Here is a 19282-nt window from a genome sequence, read left to right as displayed (position 1 = left end):
ACACACACACACACACACACACACACACACACACACACACACACACACACACACACACACACACACACACACACACACGAATGAGAGGCTGAAAAATCAAATTGTTTTGCATACACAAGGGTAATCGGCTAGCTCGGTAATGAAGCGCTGGTTCCACCAGTGAAAGTTTCTGAGTTAAAAAAATCCGTCATTGTAACAAAAGCCATACTCTGAATTTGTGTGACAGAACCTCCACCCTAAAAAAAAAAAAAAAAAAAAAAGATGATTTCACCCTTAGCATGCTGTAATGGTTTATCCTTTGCATGTTTTGACACAACAACGTCAAATATTTCATCATGGATCGCTTTTAATTTGTGAGAAAAATGCATCGCTGTAAAATAACTGTTGGTAGTTTGCCTGTGTGTGTGTGTGAACACCGCAGCTCATCAAAATGTTGGCGGCCTCACCGCGAGACATGAAAAGTGCAGCACATGTTGGAAATAAAAGTCAAAACTTAAGCGCTCATGCACTCACTCGACTCGGAGCTGACACAATGATTCATGAGCGTGTGCAGTGCGAAACGTTATGTGATGGGATTAAAGACTTCCAGCTTACTGCAGGACACACCAGAAAGTACACCGACGTTGAAGCAAGCCGTCATTATTTTGATACAAATGGAATCTGTCAACGCTCAATCTATATGGAAACCAAATTTCCTCCCATGGGAAGTAATCTGTACAATGTTTGAGTCAAGCTAAGTCCGGCACTTTTTAAAAACAGCAAACCAAAGTGACTATGAAGAAAATGACTGCTGTACAAAAAAAAAGACAAAAAAAAGAAAAAACATGAAATCTAGAATCACTCCGTCAAAAGCCAAGTCGATTATTGGACCTCAAAAAAAGTTGAGTAATATTTTGATGGATCTAAACGAGTGAACAACAACTAAAACAAGCCAAGTTAAAAGTGGAAAGTAAAACCACAGAACAGTCGACACAAAGTTATTACAAATTAGTTGCATATTAAATTGGAAAAAAAATCTGCAAATTCTTAACAAAAATCAAAAAGCATAGAAAAGAAAAAAAGAAAAAAATATAATGAAAATATTCAAAAAGATAAATATATTTGTTGCCAATTTTAAGAGCTCATTTATTTGGTGGAGCCACAATAATAATATATTATGACTGCTTTGTGTGTGGCATCAGTTTCTATCTCTAGTTTTCTCCTTTTGAAAAAAAGGCAGTAAATGCTTTGTTTTTCTTTCATTCCACAAAGCTTTGATCCAATTCTGAATGATCCAACTTCAGCACTGCTCCAAACCCAAATCATCAATTATATATCATATCACGTGTGTGTGTGCGTGTGTGTAAGTGTGTGTGTGTGTGTGTGTGTGTGTGCGGGCGCCAGGTCATCACAACCATAAGGATTGTTGTCAGCAGCGCAAAGCCAAGCCAATGTTTGAAGCCAAACAGTCCAAAACAAATAAAAAAAGATGTTCCTGTTCCTGGCAAATCCCATTTAACCCTTTTCTGTTCACTACAAAATGAGCGGCCGATCCCAATAAATTCCCAATTACCGATTAATCATACAATGAACTTCAAACATACTTTGTATGCATATAATATATAAAATAACTTTTTTTTTTATCAGTTAATCCTTACAATAATAAATATATAAATTATTTGACGGTCTTAAATGTATTTGTTGTTTTTCCCATTTAACATCAGTCAGGGCTTAGTAATATTATACTTGTTTATCTTATTATCAGACTTCCTTCGACTTTGTGCTGATCAAGACGTTTTCTCTTTCCATCAGTCGTGTCCAGCTGTGCATGTGATGATGACGAAGAGGAGGAGGAAGGGAGGGGGGGGGGGGGGGGGAGGAGGAGGAGGAGGTGGAACGGCCAAGGAAAGCAGAAAGGGCAAAGAAAAGACAAGAAAGGAGAGGAAAGTTGAATGTGCAGAGGTTTCGGAGAGCTTCAATGGCCACCAACTGTCGGGGACAATACAGGGGGCGGGGCTAGCTGGATGACAATAGCGCCTTTGACCCCGGTCACAACGGGGAGGGGAGGGGCCGGGGTTCCCATCTGCCGTGGCGCAAGGGAGAAAGTGTCTCGGAATAGAACGGGAATAAAAATACGTGAGAAAAAGCCAGAGAAATCTGCTCAATGTCCATCATGGGAAAACCCACAAAAAAAAAAAAAATCATATGTTGTACACAATCGCAGTACTGGGTAACAAATACTATTGGTGAACCCGCCATGACCCCCCCACCCCCCCCCTCGTGAAAAGCATAGCCAAAGGCCACATGGAGTCAGCGGAGTTTAAAGTGATGGCTGCCGCCGTGTCACTTCTCGACAACGCCGGACTTTACTGCATGCTAAGCGATACGAATGTCACCATGCATCTTTGTCTCACACGTTCTCTCTCTCCCTCTTTCACTTTCTCTCCCGCATACTCTCTTCCTCTTTCATAAAAACACTCTCACACACTCACAGGAGCTTCTTGTAAATAGCATTGATTTGTTTCTGTGTTACCGCGGCGACACACACACACTGAATTGTGGGACGCCCATCGCCGTGGTGATGGAAATCAAAGTGACAAGCGCCGTGCAGCCATTGCCCCCCCCCCCCACACACACTCCTTCCTCTTAGCGACCCCCTCCCCCACCAGTGCTCCCCAACCCCCCTTAGCAGGTGTAAGAGCGCTAGAGAGATGTCTTTCTTCACATCTTGGTCCCCGTCCAGACCCTCTCGTCTTCCGTCCCCCCCCCCTTCTCCTCACAAAGTGTGTTTATGAGTGCATGTGTGTATTTCGAGCTACTTAATAAGACATCAGTTTCTCCAAATTAATACTGCAGTAAAAAAAAAACAACAACATGAGGATTACTGCAAAATAAGCAATATTGTCAGAGAGAGAGAGAGAGAGAGAGTTACACTACTAATTAGAAAACAAGACATCCATGAGGAGCACTTGAAGACAACACAAAGCTCTTAAAGCGACGCATTACTATTTTGAAAATTGAATGCAACACAATCAAATACTTGGTGCACAATTTGTGTGTACGTGCGTGTGCGTGTGTGTGTATAGGCCCAAATCCAAAAATTTAAATGAAAACAGCATGTTAAAAGCAATCCCAACACACGCACGCACACAGTCGCACAGTATGTGCCGCGTCCCGATTGGCCCTTGACAACAATGACACTCAGCGTTGCCGGTCGCCTTGGCAACCTCCCCCGACTGGCACAAAGGGGTCACATTTAAAAGGTCCAAATGGGCTAATGTCTGGTCTTCTGAGTACTTTCTCTCTCGCTCGCTCGCCACAGATGTGTGCTCTTAAAGGGGCAGCGCGGCCTTTTTTTTTTTCTTTCTCTCTTTTCTTTTTATGGCGGGGAGTGGGTGTAGAGGAAGGAGAAGAAGGTGAGTGTTGCAAACAAAGAGGTGTATTGATGATGCTTTTTCATCTCTGCTGAGAGGGGGCGACCCCTTCTGCACACGTGTGCGTGCACACACACACATATACGACAATAGCTGCCCCTCCCACCCCTTCTTCCATTATTTTTAATCCTCTAAGTGAAAGCCCACAATGCCCATCTTTACAGCCCCCCCCCGGCCCCGCCCCTTTATGATTAACACCCCCCTCGCTTCTTATAGTCTGGGATCCCACAAAGCCGTCAGCTGTCACGACCACTGGACTTTCCCTTTAATTATGTGCGAGTGTCTGTGGTGTGTTTAAGGACATTAAGGGTTTTACAGTTCTGTGATGTGTATTAGTTCTTGCTTCCATTCTTTTTCTTTCGCATTCGTTTTCTTCTAATCCTTTCCTCTGCTTATTTCAATCCTTTTGATCCTTTTCCTTCCTTTCCATCCTTCCTTTTTTCCCTCTCGATTGTTCTTTCACCTCTTCAAGTCTTTTCTGCTCACATCTTTAAAACGACTTCTGTGTGTGTGTGTGTGTGTGTGTGTGTGTGTTGATGTTTGTCTTGACATAAATCAAAAGTAATTGCCTTCCATGTGCTTTTCATTCATTGCTATGAGCACACACACACACACACACACACACACACACACACACACACACACACACACACACACACACACACACACACACACACACCACACACTGAGGATGCGCTACTGGAGCTGAGGAGGTTCGAATCATGTGAAGTGAAGAAAAAAAAAAAAAAAAGGCGCAATTACGGAACTGAAATGCTCTCACATATGGGCAAGGAGAGTCACAGCCTCCCCGAAGCACTTTCAGCCGTTAACCAAACTCACAAATACAAAAACAAAAACACTCCGAAGGAACTTCAGTAAGCCAAAAGTGAGGCCCGGTCAAAGTACGGTTGCATAAGAAATATCTGCTTAGAAAACACCATCAAGACAAATTTTCATAACAAGCGTCCATGTTGGTAACTATGTGGTCACTTGCAGCAATGACATCATCCCCCAAAAAGTTCTGTTGGCGACGTTCAGGTCCATGATTCACACGCCAAACAAAGTGAAACAATATGGCTTCGCTCTCTCGGCTCGGCAGCCTATAAAAAAAACAAAAAAACGTCTTGGACAAAGTCCACGCCGCCAAGGGCTGCTTTTGTTTTTCTTGGTTTGGAATTAGGAATGTCATGTCCGACTTTTTTTTTTTGGGGGGGGCAATGAGGATGTTGGGACAATCAGAGTGTGTGTGAATGTTACAGCAGCTGCCCCCCCCCCCCCCCACACACACACACACACACAAGCGTTTCAGGTGTGTGTGAGCAAAACAAAACAAAAAAATCAGGAGTGTGTGTGTTTCAGTACTGTGTGTGTTTCATTTGTAGTACATACATACATTTGTACGCATTACATATGCACACGCACACACACACACACACACACACACCCTGGAACAAATGGGGACCAGATTGTTGATGAAGATGATGTAAAGGAGCAGGCATGCTGGTCTCCATGGCCAGCGAACTGTGTTGAGTAAATGTTGCGTGTGATAAAGGCAGATGATTGCAAAGCTGGGCCAATGACAACTTTTTTTCTTTTTTCTTTTACTGCACGTCATCTTTTAGTACATGGTGCGCTAAAGAACATTTATTACGCAACTCAAAGATGACATCGTCGTTGGCGTGTGTGTCGTCCCAATTGCCAGATTTGTATTTTTTCTATTTGATCAAATTGATTGATTTCAATTGATTTATTTCTTAATTTTATTGATATATTTTCAATTTGACTAAATTGACTAAAAACTATTTACTGAACACCAAAAAAAAAAAGAAAACGGTGCCCTGTTGACTCGGTGTTGACATGTCGGCATTCCAGACGCTAACAAACTGTCAGCCACGTCATAAACAACACGTCGTAAAACGTCGCAAAGCGGCCCGTTGCGCTCTTAACGCGCTATGTCACGGTATGGCGTGTTTAGGAGAGCGAGGCTCCGGCGGAGGGCCCGGTTTGAACTGGTGCGAACGTGTTAAAAATGTTGTTGAGGTAGTTTGCGAAGCAGCTGCGTGCGTGCATGCGTGTTCACGCGCACGTGTGAGAGAGATTTTTGTCAAGATATTCGACTCGCGATATATTTAGATGAGCGTCATTAAGTCATTCAATAAGTTAATTAGACACTTGGCCTGGTCTTGAGTGTGGTTGTGTGTGCATATTTTCCACACTAAAAATGTAAACCATTTGCATGTTCCGTCATGTCTACGCTTTTACGGACACTAAGCACCAATTATAGCCCCGAATTTCTTTTTGGACTCATTAAAGGAAACTTTTGTCACACACATTTGATGTCGCTCAGGGCCTCGGGATTAGTCGCTTACCTGAACGACTGTGATGTCATTTTCAACAAAATGGCCGCCCGCTGGGTTGGATAAAGACGAGTTTGTTTTGCTGCTTAATTTACATTTCACAAACACGATGGTCGCTCGTATACAGTTTCAGACAATTTTTAACTTGACTTCCCATTTTACCGTGTGTGTGTGTGTGTGTGTGTGTGTGTGTGTGTGTGTGTGTGTGTGTGTGTGTGTGTGTGTGTGGTGGATAGTGTCAGCTGTTCTAAGCCCCCTATCTCACCCTTACAGACTGCAGACCCCCCCAAGACCATCCCCGCACACCCCCTTTATGTGAACACAACTGCCCCTCTCTATCCTGTCAGCTGCGCGCGCACACACACACACACACACACACACACACACACACACACACACACACACACACACACACACACACAAAATGCCAAAGATAGACACGCACGGGTTAAGAGATGAGGTTAGCGGGAATGTTTAGATAACTTTGAGGCTTTGGGAGGTCAAGATTCGTAGACACTGGAATAGATTGTGTATGTGTGTGTGTGTGTGTGTGTTCGGCCGTACAAAGACAGGTGCGAGTGCACTAATGCATTTGTGCGACACTAGACACCAACGAGGAAGATTACGCTCAACGAGCTGAAGACAGCCACTGTTATTATGGAGTGTGTGTGTGATGACACAAAAGGCATATACACATGCACGGCGAAGGTCAACATGGTAAAGTTGACCCCGGCGCGCTGCTCAGCAAGGCGGCGTGAGCAAACCTTGCACGTGGAAGAGCCGGTGGGGGCGGGGGGGGGGAGGGCGGGGGGAGTCGAGGAAACGCGTCTGCAAGTGAGCCGCATTCCTGCCGGCAAGTTTGGAGCGTCTTCTCCGACTTCAAGTCTGACGTGGCGCACGCGTAAATCATTCGGGCGTGAACTTTTCGCTGCTTTTGAGCCCTGCGGCATGGAGCCATAAAATACAAAATCTGATTTCAGTCTTATTTTTCCTCATGAGGATAAGCGGTTCAGATGGATGGATGGATAACCTGCTTTTGCTCTTTGTTTTTCTCCATTCAGGGATTTGCTTGATTTTTCCCTGATACCAAACCAGCTTTGCATAATTAGTTACTTTTTAAAGGGGCGTGGCCTAGTCGGTGGAAGCTCATTGGACAATTAGTCCGTGTGTGAGCATATGGACGTGAGTTGTGGCCTACAGCTGCTACCCGCAAACGTTTTCATTTTCTCTTTGTGTGTTTGTTCCCTTCAATCAACACAGTCAGCGGCTGTGGTTCTTCTTCACCACTTGGGAGGGCATGGCAGTTTTTACATGACACCTTAATTGCGGATGCAATGGAGGTCTGGGGGGAGGGGCAGAACTACTTCCTGTCACCAAATTGTCAGATGAGTCGGGGGCAAGGCAACCAGTCTACCATGTTAGGACCCTAAGAGTCCATTTGTGTGTCAAGGTGAGATCAGAAGAACACTGAACTCACTGGGTTTGAGCAGGAATTCACACCAGGTCCAGTTACTGAGCCTGCATGCGCCTGTGACAGATGAGGCCTGGAGTGATTAGGTGTGTATATATAGTCGTGTGTGTGTGTGCTCAGATAAGCAGCACTGTGAGTGAGTGTGTGTGTGTTTACAAAGCACTACGAGCCACACTTTGGGTTTTCTTGATTTTAAAAATATTTCAAACGAATATCCTAGACATTAATAATACATCATAAAAAAACATTTTAAAAATTGCGTTTTGTTGCTATGCGGATTTCACTGTGATGTGCCGGGAGGGATAACGAGAGATTTAGGAGGGGTGTGAGGAGGAAGGAGGGGCTTCTTGTTTGCTCACCACTGGCGCGGTCGCTCGGGGAAACAACAGACATCCTTGCGTCCAAAATAAAAGAGCACAAGGGAATTATGGGAGATTGTGGGAGGGAGGAGGGGGGGGGGGGGGGTTAACAGGGGCGTCCTGAGTGTGATGGGAAACGGGGGAGGAGGAGAGCATGAGTGAGGATGGACAGGGTAGAAGCCAAAGACTAATTGGCCTTGGGGGAGGTCTCGGCTTTGCTTCTGCTCATATCCGCTCTCATGGTTGCGTCTATTTTTTGGGGACATTAGAAACTTGTGCTCATTCAAATGTCCTTTTCTAAAGGCCTTGGTGGTAATTTGGGGCGAGCTCATAGGTGACTTCGGAAAATCTGGTGTGTGGGGGGGGGGGTTCCTTACATTTTGTTGTGGAGGCAGCAGCTGCAGCAAATGAAGAAAAGGTGACATCAGCAGGGAGGAATTCTCTCTCTCCCTTTCTGCCAGCTTCTTTTGTTTGCTGGGATTCTTTACGTTCAAGCTGCTGACACATGAAGGACAGCCGGTGGGATGGGCGGGGCAAGGCTGGGGGGGGGGGGGGGGGGGTTAACGTGGGGGTCGCCACACTGTAAAAGGTCGGGGAGCCTTTTCTGAATTTTGCACGCACGCATGCGGAAACATGTGGAAGCTGTCAGGTGCACACGCCAGAAGAATTTCACTCGCTCTCTTGTAGAGATCATGACAATGACCCCAGCCGTCACTTTTTCTACGGCCTTTTCCTAATTGACCCTCATTTGGACCTTTCGAGTGTGTGTGTGTGTGTTTTAAGGAAACCATCACATTTTCATCCCCATAAGACTTGAGCGAGAACACATCCAACTTTCCTTCCTGCTCATGATTACATCAGCACATGATCGCACGCACGCGCTTATGACATCACCTGCAGCTGCATAAAATCGTGCGCCCGAGTGTATTTTGTACATTTTCGCAGTTTGAGCATGGGAGTTTGTCGCCAAGGTTACAGCAGCAGACGGCTTCCGTCCAATCAGGTTTCGTGTGTCATGTGATGTCATGGGTTGCCTTTTCAGGGTCTTAAACTCTGCTGGCGTTTGCGCTAGGATTCTCCAAAGTGGTTTTCCAGAAAAATTGTTGTCGTGTTTTCTGGGGTCACATTTTGAAAGAAAAATTTTGGATTTCAAAAAAAGTAGTTATATTTTCCAGAAAAAAAGGTGTGGGTTCTATAAAGTAATTTTTATTTGATATTTTTTCTATTTCTAATAATGACTATTTTGGGGAAAAGTTGGTGATAGAAAAAGTAAAAAAATAAATATAAAAATTCTAGAAAATAAAAAGTACTGTTTTGCTAGCTTTGTGTATTTCAGAAAAGGCAGACAGAAAAGGAGGAGAGGCCGTTTAGCGGCAGGCGTTGCTAACAGTCGGCTAATCCATCAGATGCGATCAAAGGTAGCCGACTAACGCCGGCTTATCCTCCACCTTGCGGCGATCACCTTAATGAGCTTAAAGTAATCAACGCGCCTCTCTTTCGCGCCATCGTCTTCTATTTCTTGCGTGGGCGCCGTGAGAACATGGAGATTTTTAGTAGCGGCTGTTTATAAAGTTTGTGCTCGCAAACAATAATAATGAATAATGAATGATCGATGATGGAGAAACTGAACGATGCTAAAAACACTTTGTCCTTTAATGGATCTTCTGCTGGGAATGATTGCTAGCATTAGCATGATGGCTAGCCCCACTGACTAGTATTTTTCTTGTGCCTCAGTTAAAATTTCACTTCAAATATAGCCTACACAGTTGTAAAATTTTACAATGGTTGTACCGTGAAATTATTTCCAAAAGGGACATTTATTCGTTTTGAAAGAAATGACTCAAAAGTCGAGCAGTGTCACGCCAAATGGATCGTGTTCCACTATAATTAGCGTGCTAGCAAATTAGCGGCCCTACAATCAACAGCGAAGCTCTTTGGGTCATCAGGGAAGCGAAGAGGAGGAGGAAGAGAAAGAGGAGGAAGGAGTGAGTCATACGAGCAGGCGTTTAATAAAATGCAGCCCGCATAATGATGACGATGATGAGTGTTCCGCATGGTCGCCGTGCGCAGAAAGTGACTGACGGTCAAAGAGTTGTAAAACGAAAACGCGGAACACACACACAAATTAATTCGACACACAACTAAATTGAGAATGAACCCAACTTGTAAATCGAGGCCACGCTGCATGTTCTACTTTTTAACGCGGCTGTCGACAGCCCCTCCGCAGACAGCGCCCTCTAGTGACCAATTGTGTCACTAAACATGATTTAATCATTCATTATTGATTCATTTAGCGATTTGAATGACTATTTGATTAGTGGTTGGTCCCTGGGGAGGCATGGTATGAAGATGCGGCAGCACAGCTGGGCCAAAGCCTGGTCTCGAGCTTCCCCGACAGTATCCTGTTCTCTCACACACGTTCTCATGCCAAGACAATGGCCTGCTAATCCCTGCTGCTGATTGGACGAGAGCAGATTACCCAGAGGGCACCAGCTGTCGGGGAGAGGCGAGGCCCAGTTTCATTTGCCGTGTTTCTCTTTCACGCGCACACACACACACACACACACATGCGTGTACACACGGTCACTGCTCAAATGCTAACGGTGACGCATGTTGATGTCCCGTGAAGGGACAAAGCGGGCAGGTAGATAAAAACGCAGCCCAATTCAGATGAATGAGTCAGCTCCGGCTTTTATTTTTAGCCTGGCCTTTTTCTGTCCATCCATCTTCATCGCACACGAGCTACGCCACCTTTTCCAAGTAACGATCGTGAACAAAGTCATTGGACAAGTTGGTCTTTAAAGGACCTGGTGGAAAATGAGCCTAAAATAGCTTCTTCAAACTCAAACGGCAGACTTCCTGCAACCTTTTTCTGGGTCTACTCACGATATACATGCACGCCAAATATCGATATTGCAAAGAGAAACTGGAGTCTAGAACCAATTTCCCATAAAAACCAAAGCTAATAGTGATCATGCATTTGTTGTATTTATGTGTGCAGGCACCACAGAGCGGGTATGTCTGGTTCAGGGCACGGTGGAGGCGCTCAACGGCGTCCACGACTTCATCGCAGAGAAAGTACGAGAGATGCCGCAAAGCAGCCAGAAGTCGGAACCCGTCAGCATCTTACAGCCGCAGACCACCGTCAACCCTGACCGCATCAAACAGGTAAGAGTGTGGCGGGCGTTAGCAAGCCATCAAAACTTAAACCTAAAGTAGGGACCGGAAAGCGGAATAGATCTCAAAGGGAGGTGACTAAAAGTTTGGAGAGTTGGCGCGAGGCAGGAAAACGACACACAGGCACACACAAACATTACCTCTGCTCAAGTTAGCAGCAATTAGTCTCATAGATCGCTAACTTGGCCATTAGCCCGCTCTCTCTCTCTCTTCACGATAGCGGCCTAGTCGAGTCTGGCAGTGATAGTGTCTATTGACAGATGATGTCCGCCAAAGGGAACACACACTCACGCGAGCAGCATGTGATTAATTAAAAAGCTGGTTTAGCAGTTAGAGGCTAATGATGCTAACGCGATTAAAACAATCAAGCTATTTGTTGTGATGTTAATGGAGTCCTGTAAATACTCTGATACTCCCTCGGGGGATGATCGCGAAGTCACCGTTTGCTCATTTGAATGTCCTCATAAAGCCTCATAAGCACGCTACATGCTAACCGGTAACCACGAATACACAAAATATACCCGCGGCGTCAACAATTTGTTGAGGGTAAGTTAAAGAATTTCTGTACTTTGTAAATCATCTGGACTAACACCAGCTGCCGGTCACAGTGGCGGCTGTTGGCTAACAAGAGCAGTCGCCGCCTATCAATCATCACAACACGGCGTTCCCTTTTGTCGCTTTTGTCTGGCCGCCATGGATATGAACGAAGAGAAACATTAGACACCCCTTCAAATAGACTCGGCGCTCTATTATTCCTGTGAGTGTGTCTGTGTGTGTATAAATAGTACGCAGAGTGACACGGAGGCTTCTCCCTCCATTCCAAGTTAAAGATAGTTACCAAGTGACTTGGCTGAGTAACATTTGTGTGTATTATGTAAATAAGATTTTTTTTTTTTCAGGAAGCGTCAGATAACTAAAGATTGACTCTGTCAACTCCACAATTGCTAGGCTATTTGGATATCAAAATAAAACGGCGAGTTTCCATAATATGTTCCGTGTAAGTTCTCGAAGACTTAAAGAACAACTAGCTCCTGATATTTCAGATTGTCACAGTGACTATTTTGGGCTGTGAAATCTTCGACATGCACACAAACTTGACTGCAGTCTAGTCACTTCCTGTGTCCATTTCCTGTCACCTTTGACCTCAGCCATGGACACCTGTTTCCTACTTCCTGTTATTGCCTCTCGCCGGCAGGAAGTCCACAAAATGTCACCCTCCCGTTAAATTTGTAGACTTGTGCTTTTGTTTGAGACACATCGAAAAATATAGTCGCATTTTCTGGCAAATTTGAGTCTTTAATTAAGATGTTTTGCCGCCCAAGATGTATTGGATTTTTAAAATCACCTAATGAGATAATTGCTTCATTTAGTTATCATGAATAATAAACGCACGACTCAATTGCAGCAGGAGGGAAAAATGAGGATGATGTAAACGTGCGAGAAAAAGGGGGAGCTCATTAGGAGGCAGGAGGCCATGCGACCGGCTAAAAAGACGGTAGAAGCGAGCGATCGTTAGCAGACGTGGCTTCTGTTTCTACTCCCACGACTACTTCTTCTCCTCTGTGTGCGTGGGAGGAAAAAGCTGATGGGTACAATCTTTTCGACTACCTCCCTCAGTGCCTGTTACTTTTTGTTTTAATAGTTGTTGTTTTTTCTCTTTCACTCGCTCGTTTACAAAACACCGAAGGTCAAATCCAAGCTTTTGTTCCACTTTTGTCCACTAGATGTCACTAGTTTGTCCTCCCTGTTTCTCCTCACTAAAGACATCCCCCCCTCCTCCTCCTCCTCCTCCAAGGCCAAAAGTCTTTTCATTTGCACTGCATCTTTTCACTCACTTCAAAGCTGAAGTTGTTCATTGTAAAAGTCTGCAAAAGAAACTAACCGAGTCGTAAAAACTCAAAAGTCCCCCCCCCCCCCAAAAAATATACTATTTGCCCACATTTGTGTTTAAAAAAAAATAAAATGGTATCCTCATAAAAGATTTCTTTTAACTCCAGTAAACTGTGTTTATGTGCCCACTGGCTGCCTTTCACTTGCCTCATCGCAATACGGTAGTGGAGCTGTTTCCATGGCAACAGTGACCCACCGAGTCTTGTTTTTGCGGTGAAGCAGCTTTTTACAATCCCCCCTTCTCTCAACTCAACGGTGTCCTCCGCTCTCTGTCGTGAGTGTTTTGTTTTTTACCTTGTTGCCGTGGCGACGCTGCACCGTCCTCCACAATTCCTCTGTGCACTCTCTCTTTCTCTGGTTGCATCCAAATATTACTTCACGCCCGGCGGGAGGCTTGTTCGAGGTCACGCCATCTTTACGAAATGAGAGAATGCGCACAATGAAGCTATACCTTGTCAATCAGCTTCATTACAACTGAGTCGGTTTTTGCATGCGCAATCCTTCAGCATGTCAAACGCGTAACGTGCGGTTGTGGTCCCGTTTGGCAGGCCAAGCTGATCGTGCCCAACAGCACGGCGGGCCTGATCATTGGCAAGGGCGGCGCCACCGTCAAGGCGGTGATGGAGCAGTCGGGCGCTTGGGTGCAGCTGTCGCAGAAACCGGAAGGGATCAACCTGCAGGAGCGCGTGGTCACCATCAGCGGCGAGCCTGAGCAGAACCGCAAGGCGGTGGAGATCATCGTGCAGAAGATCCAAGAGGACCCGCAGAGCTCGTCCTGCCTCAACATTTCCTACTCCAACATCACCGGGCCCGTGGCCAACTCCAACCCCACCGGCTCGCCGTACGCCAACTCGGCAGAGGTCATGCCGGCGGCGGCCGCTGCGGCGGCGGCTACGGCCTCCTCGCTCCTCGGCCAAGCGGGGCTGGCCGGGGTGGGCGCGTTCCCCACGACCATGTCCAGCCTGTCGGGTAACGACCTGCTCACCATCACGTCCGCCCTCAACACACTGGCCAGCTACGGCTACAATACCAACTCTCTCGGGCTGGGGCTCAACCCGGCCGCCGCCTCGGGGGTACTGGCCGCCGTGGCGGCGAACGCCAACCCCGCGGCGGCCGCCGCCGCCAACTTGCTGGCATCCTACGCCAGCGACGCGTCCACCAGCGCCGCCCACCAGGCCGCGGGACTGGGAGGCTTCTCCTTGGGCTCGCTGGCCGCCGCCACCGGGGCCACCAACGGGTACCTGAGCGCCACCTCGCCCCTGGTGGCGTCCTCGCTGCTAGCCACCGAGAAGCTGGCGGAAGGGGCCAAGGAGGTGGTGGAGATCGCCGTGCCGGAGAACCTGGTGGGCGCCATCCTGGGCAAGGGCGGCAAGACGCTAGTGGAGTACCAGGAGCTGACCGGCGCTCGCATCCAGATCTCCAAGAAGGGCGAGTTCATTCCGGGAACCCGGAACAGGAAGGTGACCATCACGGGATCGCAGGCGGCCACGCAGGCGGCGCAGTACCTGATCAGCCAGAGGATCACCTACGAGCAGGGGGTGCGTGCCACCAATCCCCAGAAGGTGGGCTAACCCACCACGCCCACAAGGAATCGCGAGAGGGAAGAGGAGAGGAGAGCGTTTTTCTTTTGTTCTTTTTCAACCCCTCTGGGTCGTCTTCTCAGTATTACCCCCTCGAAAAAAAAAGTGCTGGGATGACGAAAAAAAACAACAACAAAAAACATGTAAAATGTAAATAAGTTTTATTACTTAACGTCTTTACGGACTTTTTATTCCTTTTTTGTTGCGTAAATTAAGATGTTTGTTTCGTTTGCGTACTGTGGACACGCTGAATGACAGGAAGTAGGGGAGGGGAGGGGAGCCGCCCCAGCCTCCCCACCCACCTCCTGCAGGGTTTCAGTTTGCCCCTCCCCTTCCCTCCCCCCTCGTGAGGGTTCCGTGACTGCACAGCACAGGTGTGCGTACGGCAGAACAAATGCACCCGCCCCCTAAGCCCAGCCCCACCCTTGCCCTAAATCGTCCGTCCCACATTGATGACCTCACGTAGCGAGCGAAACTGTGCTGCGCGGCGTGATGACATCATCGCTATTTATTCTTATCAGAGGAGTTGAATGTAAATGTTTTAATTTAATGTTTTTTGGACTGCAGATGAATGCTAACGCCACATAGTGTAATATATGTCTTATTTAAGCCGGGAGGAGGGGGCGCCGCCTATGTTAGGGGTCTCCTCGTTAGCATCCCCCTCCCCCCCCCTTATCTTGACCCGGCTTATCCTCCCTGGCGTTCGCTAAACCATAAAATGGAGTCCTTGTTGGCTAAAAAGCACTTGGGGACTAACTACTGAAAAACAGGCGGCGAAGGTGGCAGCGGTTACTGGCGTGCTCAGTTTGTGCGTTCTTTTGTGCTGTTTTTTTTTTTGGTCTGTTTTTTTACGGTCGGAGTACACTGAATTGTTGTCTTAATGCACTGTGAAGCGAAGGGACGCAACTGGACGACTTTTTTGTATGGCAGGGAACACTAGCGAATATGAAATATCAATTATACACGGGATGAATATTCCGAATTGGAAGGCATATGGAGAGCCGGGCGTCAATCGGCGGAGGTTCCTTGGGAAAAGACGGAACGTCTGGTGGGAGCCGGGAAGGGGGGGGGGGGGGGCACTTTCCCTAAAACAATAGAACATTTCCCCATGACGTCACGCGTACTTCCGGGTGGCAAAGGACAGAGGATTGAATGAAAACCACATCAATGGCTCAAAATTAAGACATATCAAATCATTATTGACTGATTAAACAACAAAAATAGATTCACATTCGATGTCAGATCCATGTTAAGTGGGAGCCACCAAATTGTTATCGAACATGAGCTGGGTTGACATCGTTGTGAAAAAGCTTCGTTTTACTCGACCTGTTTTTTTTGTTGTCATCTTTTCTCAAAATGGCAACACACATACCAATACTAGCCGTGTTGCTAAATGACTCAAAGACATTAGCTACGTTTATTCAATATTTAAAACTCCTGGATTAAAAAAAACCAACAACTTTCAATGGTTTTTCCTCATGCTCGTGACCCTCGCGTTTTCATTTCCAGTCAGTCGCCCGCATTTCTGCCACCCGGAAGTCCCCTGGCGCCAATTGTTTACAAACAATGGAAAAAGGTCTTATTGAAGTGAATGTAAAAAGTCAGCAGCAGGGGTGCGTTGGAGTCGTTTACCCCAGCGACCATGCCCGAGTGGGGATTCCTCTCCTTCCTCTTCCTTAGTTTGTCTTTCGGAGGCGTTGCTGGGCCGGCCGGCGAGGCTGTCTGGTAAGGAGGCTTCTTTACTCCATCTTTAACTCCATCCTCACGCACTCCCCCCAAAACACTCCCCCCCCCCCCCATCCCGACGCCGCCCACCCACGTCCCCCTAACACATCGATCCACGGGCGGCGGCCATGATGCATGCCTCCTCTTCTCGTCGTCGTCTTCTTCTTCTTCTTGTTCTGCTGCTGCTGAGGATCTTTGAAGAGTCAAGCAGGAGGTCCTACTCTTCTTCTTGTAGTTGTCGTCACGGCGACCATGGGACCGTTCTACTAGCTTGTCGTAGGACTACGGTGAACCCCCTGGATATTGGCGGATTAGAGTATCTGCGGATTTTTTTTTTTTTTGAACTGTTTTTGCGCTCAGGCCAAAGCAATAAAAGTATTACTTTGGCGCCATATGCTGTCTAGGAACTACGCTGAAATGGGCTGAGGAATTTCATTTAGGCACTGCTGCCATCTTGTGGCATCTTGATTTTAAAGAACTATGTTGAAGTGCATTTAGGAGTTTTATTTGCACACAACTAGTGCTTTGTTGCCATCTCGGTGTCAAGAATCGAAGTTAGACAAAAAACAGGTCTTTGTCCACTTGTGGCATTTTGAGTCAATTATAACGCTTTTGGGAAGGGGTGAGGGCAGCCATTTGCGGATTTTTGCGGGTTCACGATATCCAAGACGTTTCGGCCGAGTGGTGACTAACTGAGCATTTTATCAGGTTAGCATGCAGTATTGCGGACTTCCTGCAGGGGCAGTTTTGTGTATCCAACCTCCTCCTGACCCTTGATTTGATGATGAGCAGCGGAAGCGATACGTGTTGTCTCGTCCCGTCCGTTTTCCCGTCGCGACGCTATTTTCCCGACTGATCGTAGTTTGGTTGTTTCTTTGTTTATGTGTTGGTGGGGAAATGCTGCTACTAAGAAATGCTAACTGAAAAACATACAAAAAAACAACAACATATCGAGCAAAAGTTTCAAGAAAAAATAAGTCCTTCTCAAAGCTGTGCCAAATTTTTTTTTTGATTTGATATCGCAGACGTACAGTACTTTTTATACCAGGAAAAATGTGAAAAAGTGCCAAATGAATGACGCATATTCTACATCGTTTCTATCAAAAGCGGGGAAGCACTTCATCAGTGTTAGCCTGGACGCTTCGCAAATGCAACGGTTGAGGGAAGAAATAAAACAGAGCGATAGCTTAGCGTTACCATGCTGGAATATGGAGAGGAAAAATAATGTGACTCCATCGCATTCTTAAACCCTTTTCTAGTGAAGATGTATTTTGTGAGAATCGATGTTAACCTTTTTGCACGTGTATATTGCATGACGTTAAGTATGGACAACAACAACAAAAAAACAAAAAAACACTTTAAACTTTGTGTCGTTCATTATCATCAAAAACATCGAACAAACCCTCGAGAACAAATCCCAAAAAGTCCCAAATCACTGCTATTTTTTTAATGTGCGCTAACGTCGCTAACATGGATGCTAACGTTTACTTCGACCTCGGCCCACCAGTGCGTCCCTGCACACGCTCCGTGCCGTTTGACTTTTTGATGTTTTTTTTTTTTTAACGTAAATCAGTATTTGAGTGATTCATTTCTTGATAAATCTGCCTAAAACAAAATTCAAAGCAGTATTTAAGTTGCGATGAAGCATCCCTTTCCTGTCAAATCCGAACAAAACAAGACATTTGCACTAGTTTTCGTGTGGCCAGGGGCCAAGCTGAGGAATCGGGGAGCGTTTACTACAGTTTGTGTCGTGCATGCTCGGTCTAATCGCTCTTTTTCACGCCATTTTTTTCCACCACCGCTCTTGTGAGCGGCCAGCAACAGTCACCTTATCGCTAGCATGCTAATATGCTAACTAGATGTTTGCGACGTTTCCATGAAAAAAAAAAAAAAACCTTTTACTACTTTCTACTCTTACCACACATATTATGGGACCCTGGTCAAACCCACAAGCCACCCCCCCCCCCCCCAAAAAAAAAAACCTTGTCACCAATCACCCCTCTCAAAACTACCACTTTGAAACACCAGCAAGTGTCGACTGCATTTGTCATATCACTGTTTCCTGTTTTTTCTTCTTCTGTGGTTTATTTTGCTCGTTTGTGTTTGACTAACTGACAAATTGCCATTTTGTGTGTGTAGCCTGTTTACTCCCAAAACAGACACAAGCCCCTTTCACACAAAATTTTCCCCCAAAAAATGGATAATTTCATCAACAATTTCCTTGCTCTCAACTTTCCACTGTCCTCAAAAGGAAGCATTCCGGCAAAATTTGGGGGTTTGACTTCAACCTCGCATTCCGTATCGGGAAACTTTCACACAGCGGAGTGAGTTGGGGAAAAAAAAAATCTGCCTTTGATTAGCAGTGAGAAAGTGAAGATTCATGATTTTGCTGCTTTTGTTAGCATTGTTGACTCGCAAATGTGCTGGTAGACTTCGGCGGGTGAAAAGTTGGTGTGAAAGGGACTTCATTCATGACCTCTTTTCTTTTTTTTTTTGCACTTCACTGCCCACACACACACACACACACACGTTGCTCCTCTTGCTCCTCTCTCCGTTATCAGTGCCAAACATCCTGAGGACGCCCACCCCCACCCACCCACCCACCCAAGGGTGCCACCGATCATTCCGAGCTTCGCGTCTCTCGTATCGGGACAGCCCCTTGAAGTCAGCATGCTCCCCTCCCCCCTCATCACATGACGATACCACTACCACCGCCACCTCTCCCACCCTCGCACCACTCCCTCCTCCTCCAGCAGGATTAACCCTCCCTTCGTTCGTCCGTGCGTCCATCCGTCCGTCCCCGGCCCAGGTCCGTCCGAGGAGCCACCCATCCCCGCCAGCTGCTTCCTAACTCTTGTCATGCTGTTCTTCAGCTGTGGAGCTCCTCATTGATCGTGTGCCATAGTGTCAGGGGGCACCTGTCACCCCTTCCTCACCCTTTCTCTCTGTCTCCTCTTTCGCCTCCATTTGTTGAAAAAAAAAAAAAAAAGATTGAAAACTCCCGCATTTTTTCTAACGACAAAGACTTTGGAGCTGATTTTCACCCCCGTCCTCTTCTCCACCACGCCACCACCCCTTGCTCGCTCGCTCATGAACTTTATTATTGATCTTCCTCCTCCTCTTCCTCCTCCTCTGCCTCCTCCTGTGTTCATCTCCAGCTGTCGGGACAATAACTCTCCATTCCATAAGTCCAAAAGAAAAAAAGAAAAACCTCTGTGAGACTGTGCAATGCTCGCTGATATGACTTTTTGCTTTTTCCTTGATTTCTTTTTTTTTTGTTTGGTTGCGGAGCCCCAGACATGACATGGAG

The 19282-nt window shown here is 46.4% G+C and overlaps 1 protein-coding gene and 1 long non-coding RNA gene across 5 annotated transcripts in view; one reads left to right on the top strand and one right to left on the bottom strand.

The window, feature by feature from the left end:
- The window catches only part of LOC147054100 (RNA-binding protein Nova-1-like), a 29072-nt gene extending 13157 nt beyond the window's left edge, over window positions 1-15915 (top strand). For both annotated transcript variants that reach the window (XM_085916654.1, XM_085916653.1), the window contains 2 exons: window positions 10602-10768; window positions 13216-15915. In XM_085916654.1, the coding sequence (XP_085772780.1) occupies window positions 10602-10768; window positions 13216-14238 (1190 nt within the window). In that variant the 3' untranslated portion in view covers window positions 14239-15915. The remainder of the gene's footprint in view (window positions 1-10601; window positions 10769-13215) is intronic.
- The window catches only part of LOC147054099 (uncharacterized), a 39429-nt gene that overhangs the window by 14720 nt on the left and 5427 nt on the right, over window positions 1-19282 (bottom strand). Inside the window, exons 3-4 of one of the 3 annotated variants that reach the window (XR_015066718.1) lie at window positions 12962-13080; window positions 3937-4513 (exon numbers count right to left, since the gene is read on the bottom strand). This is a non-coding gene — a long non-coding RNA (uncharacterized LOC147054099). Of the gene's footprint in view, window positions 1-3936; window positions 4514-12717; window positions 13081-19282 lie in introns of those variants that run through there. The other 2 variants (XR_015066719.1, XR_015066717.1) reach the window with 2 other exon arrangements.

This window comes from Syngnathus leptorhynchus, chromosome 7, assembly GCF_054491065.1.
Source record: "Syngnathus leptorhynchus isolate UIUO chromosome 7, UIUO_Slep, whole genome shotgun sequence".
Taxonomy (NCBI): domain Eukaryota; kingdom Metazoa; phylum Chordata; class Actinopteri; order Syngnathiformes; family Syngnathidae; genus Syngnathus; species Syngnathus leptorhynchus.
Note: the sequence above shows the minus strand (reverse complement) of the source record. Positions and strands in the feature narration are given on the sequence as shown.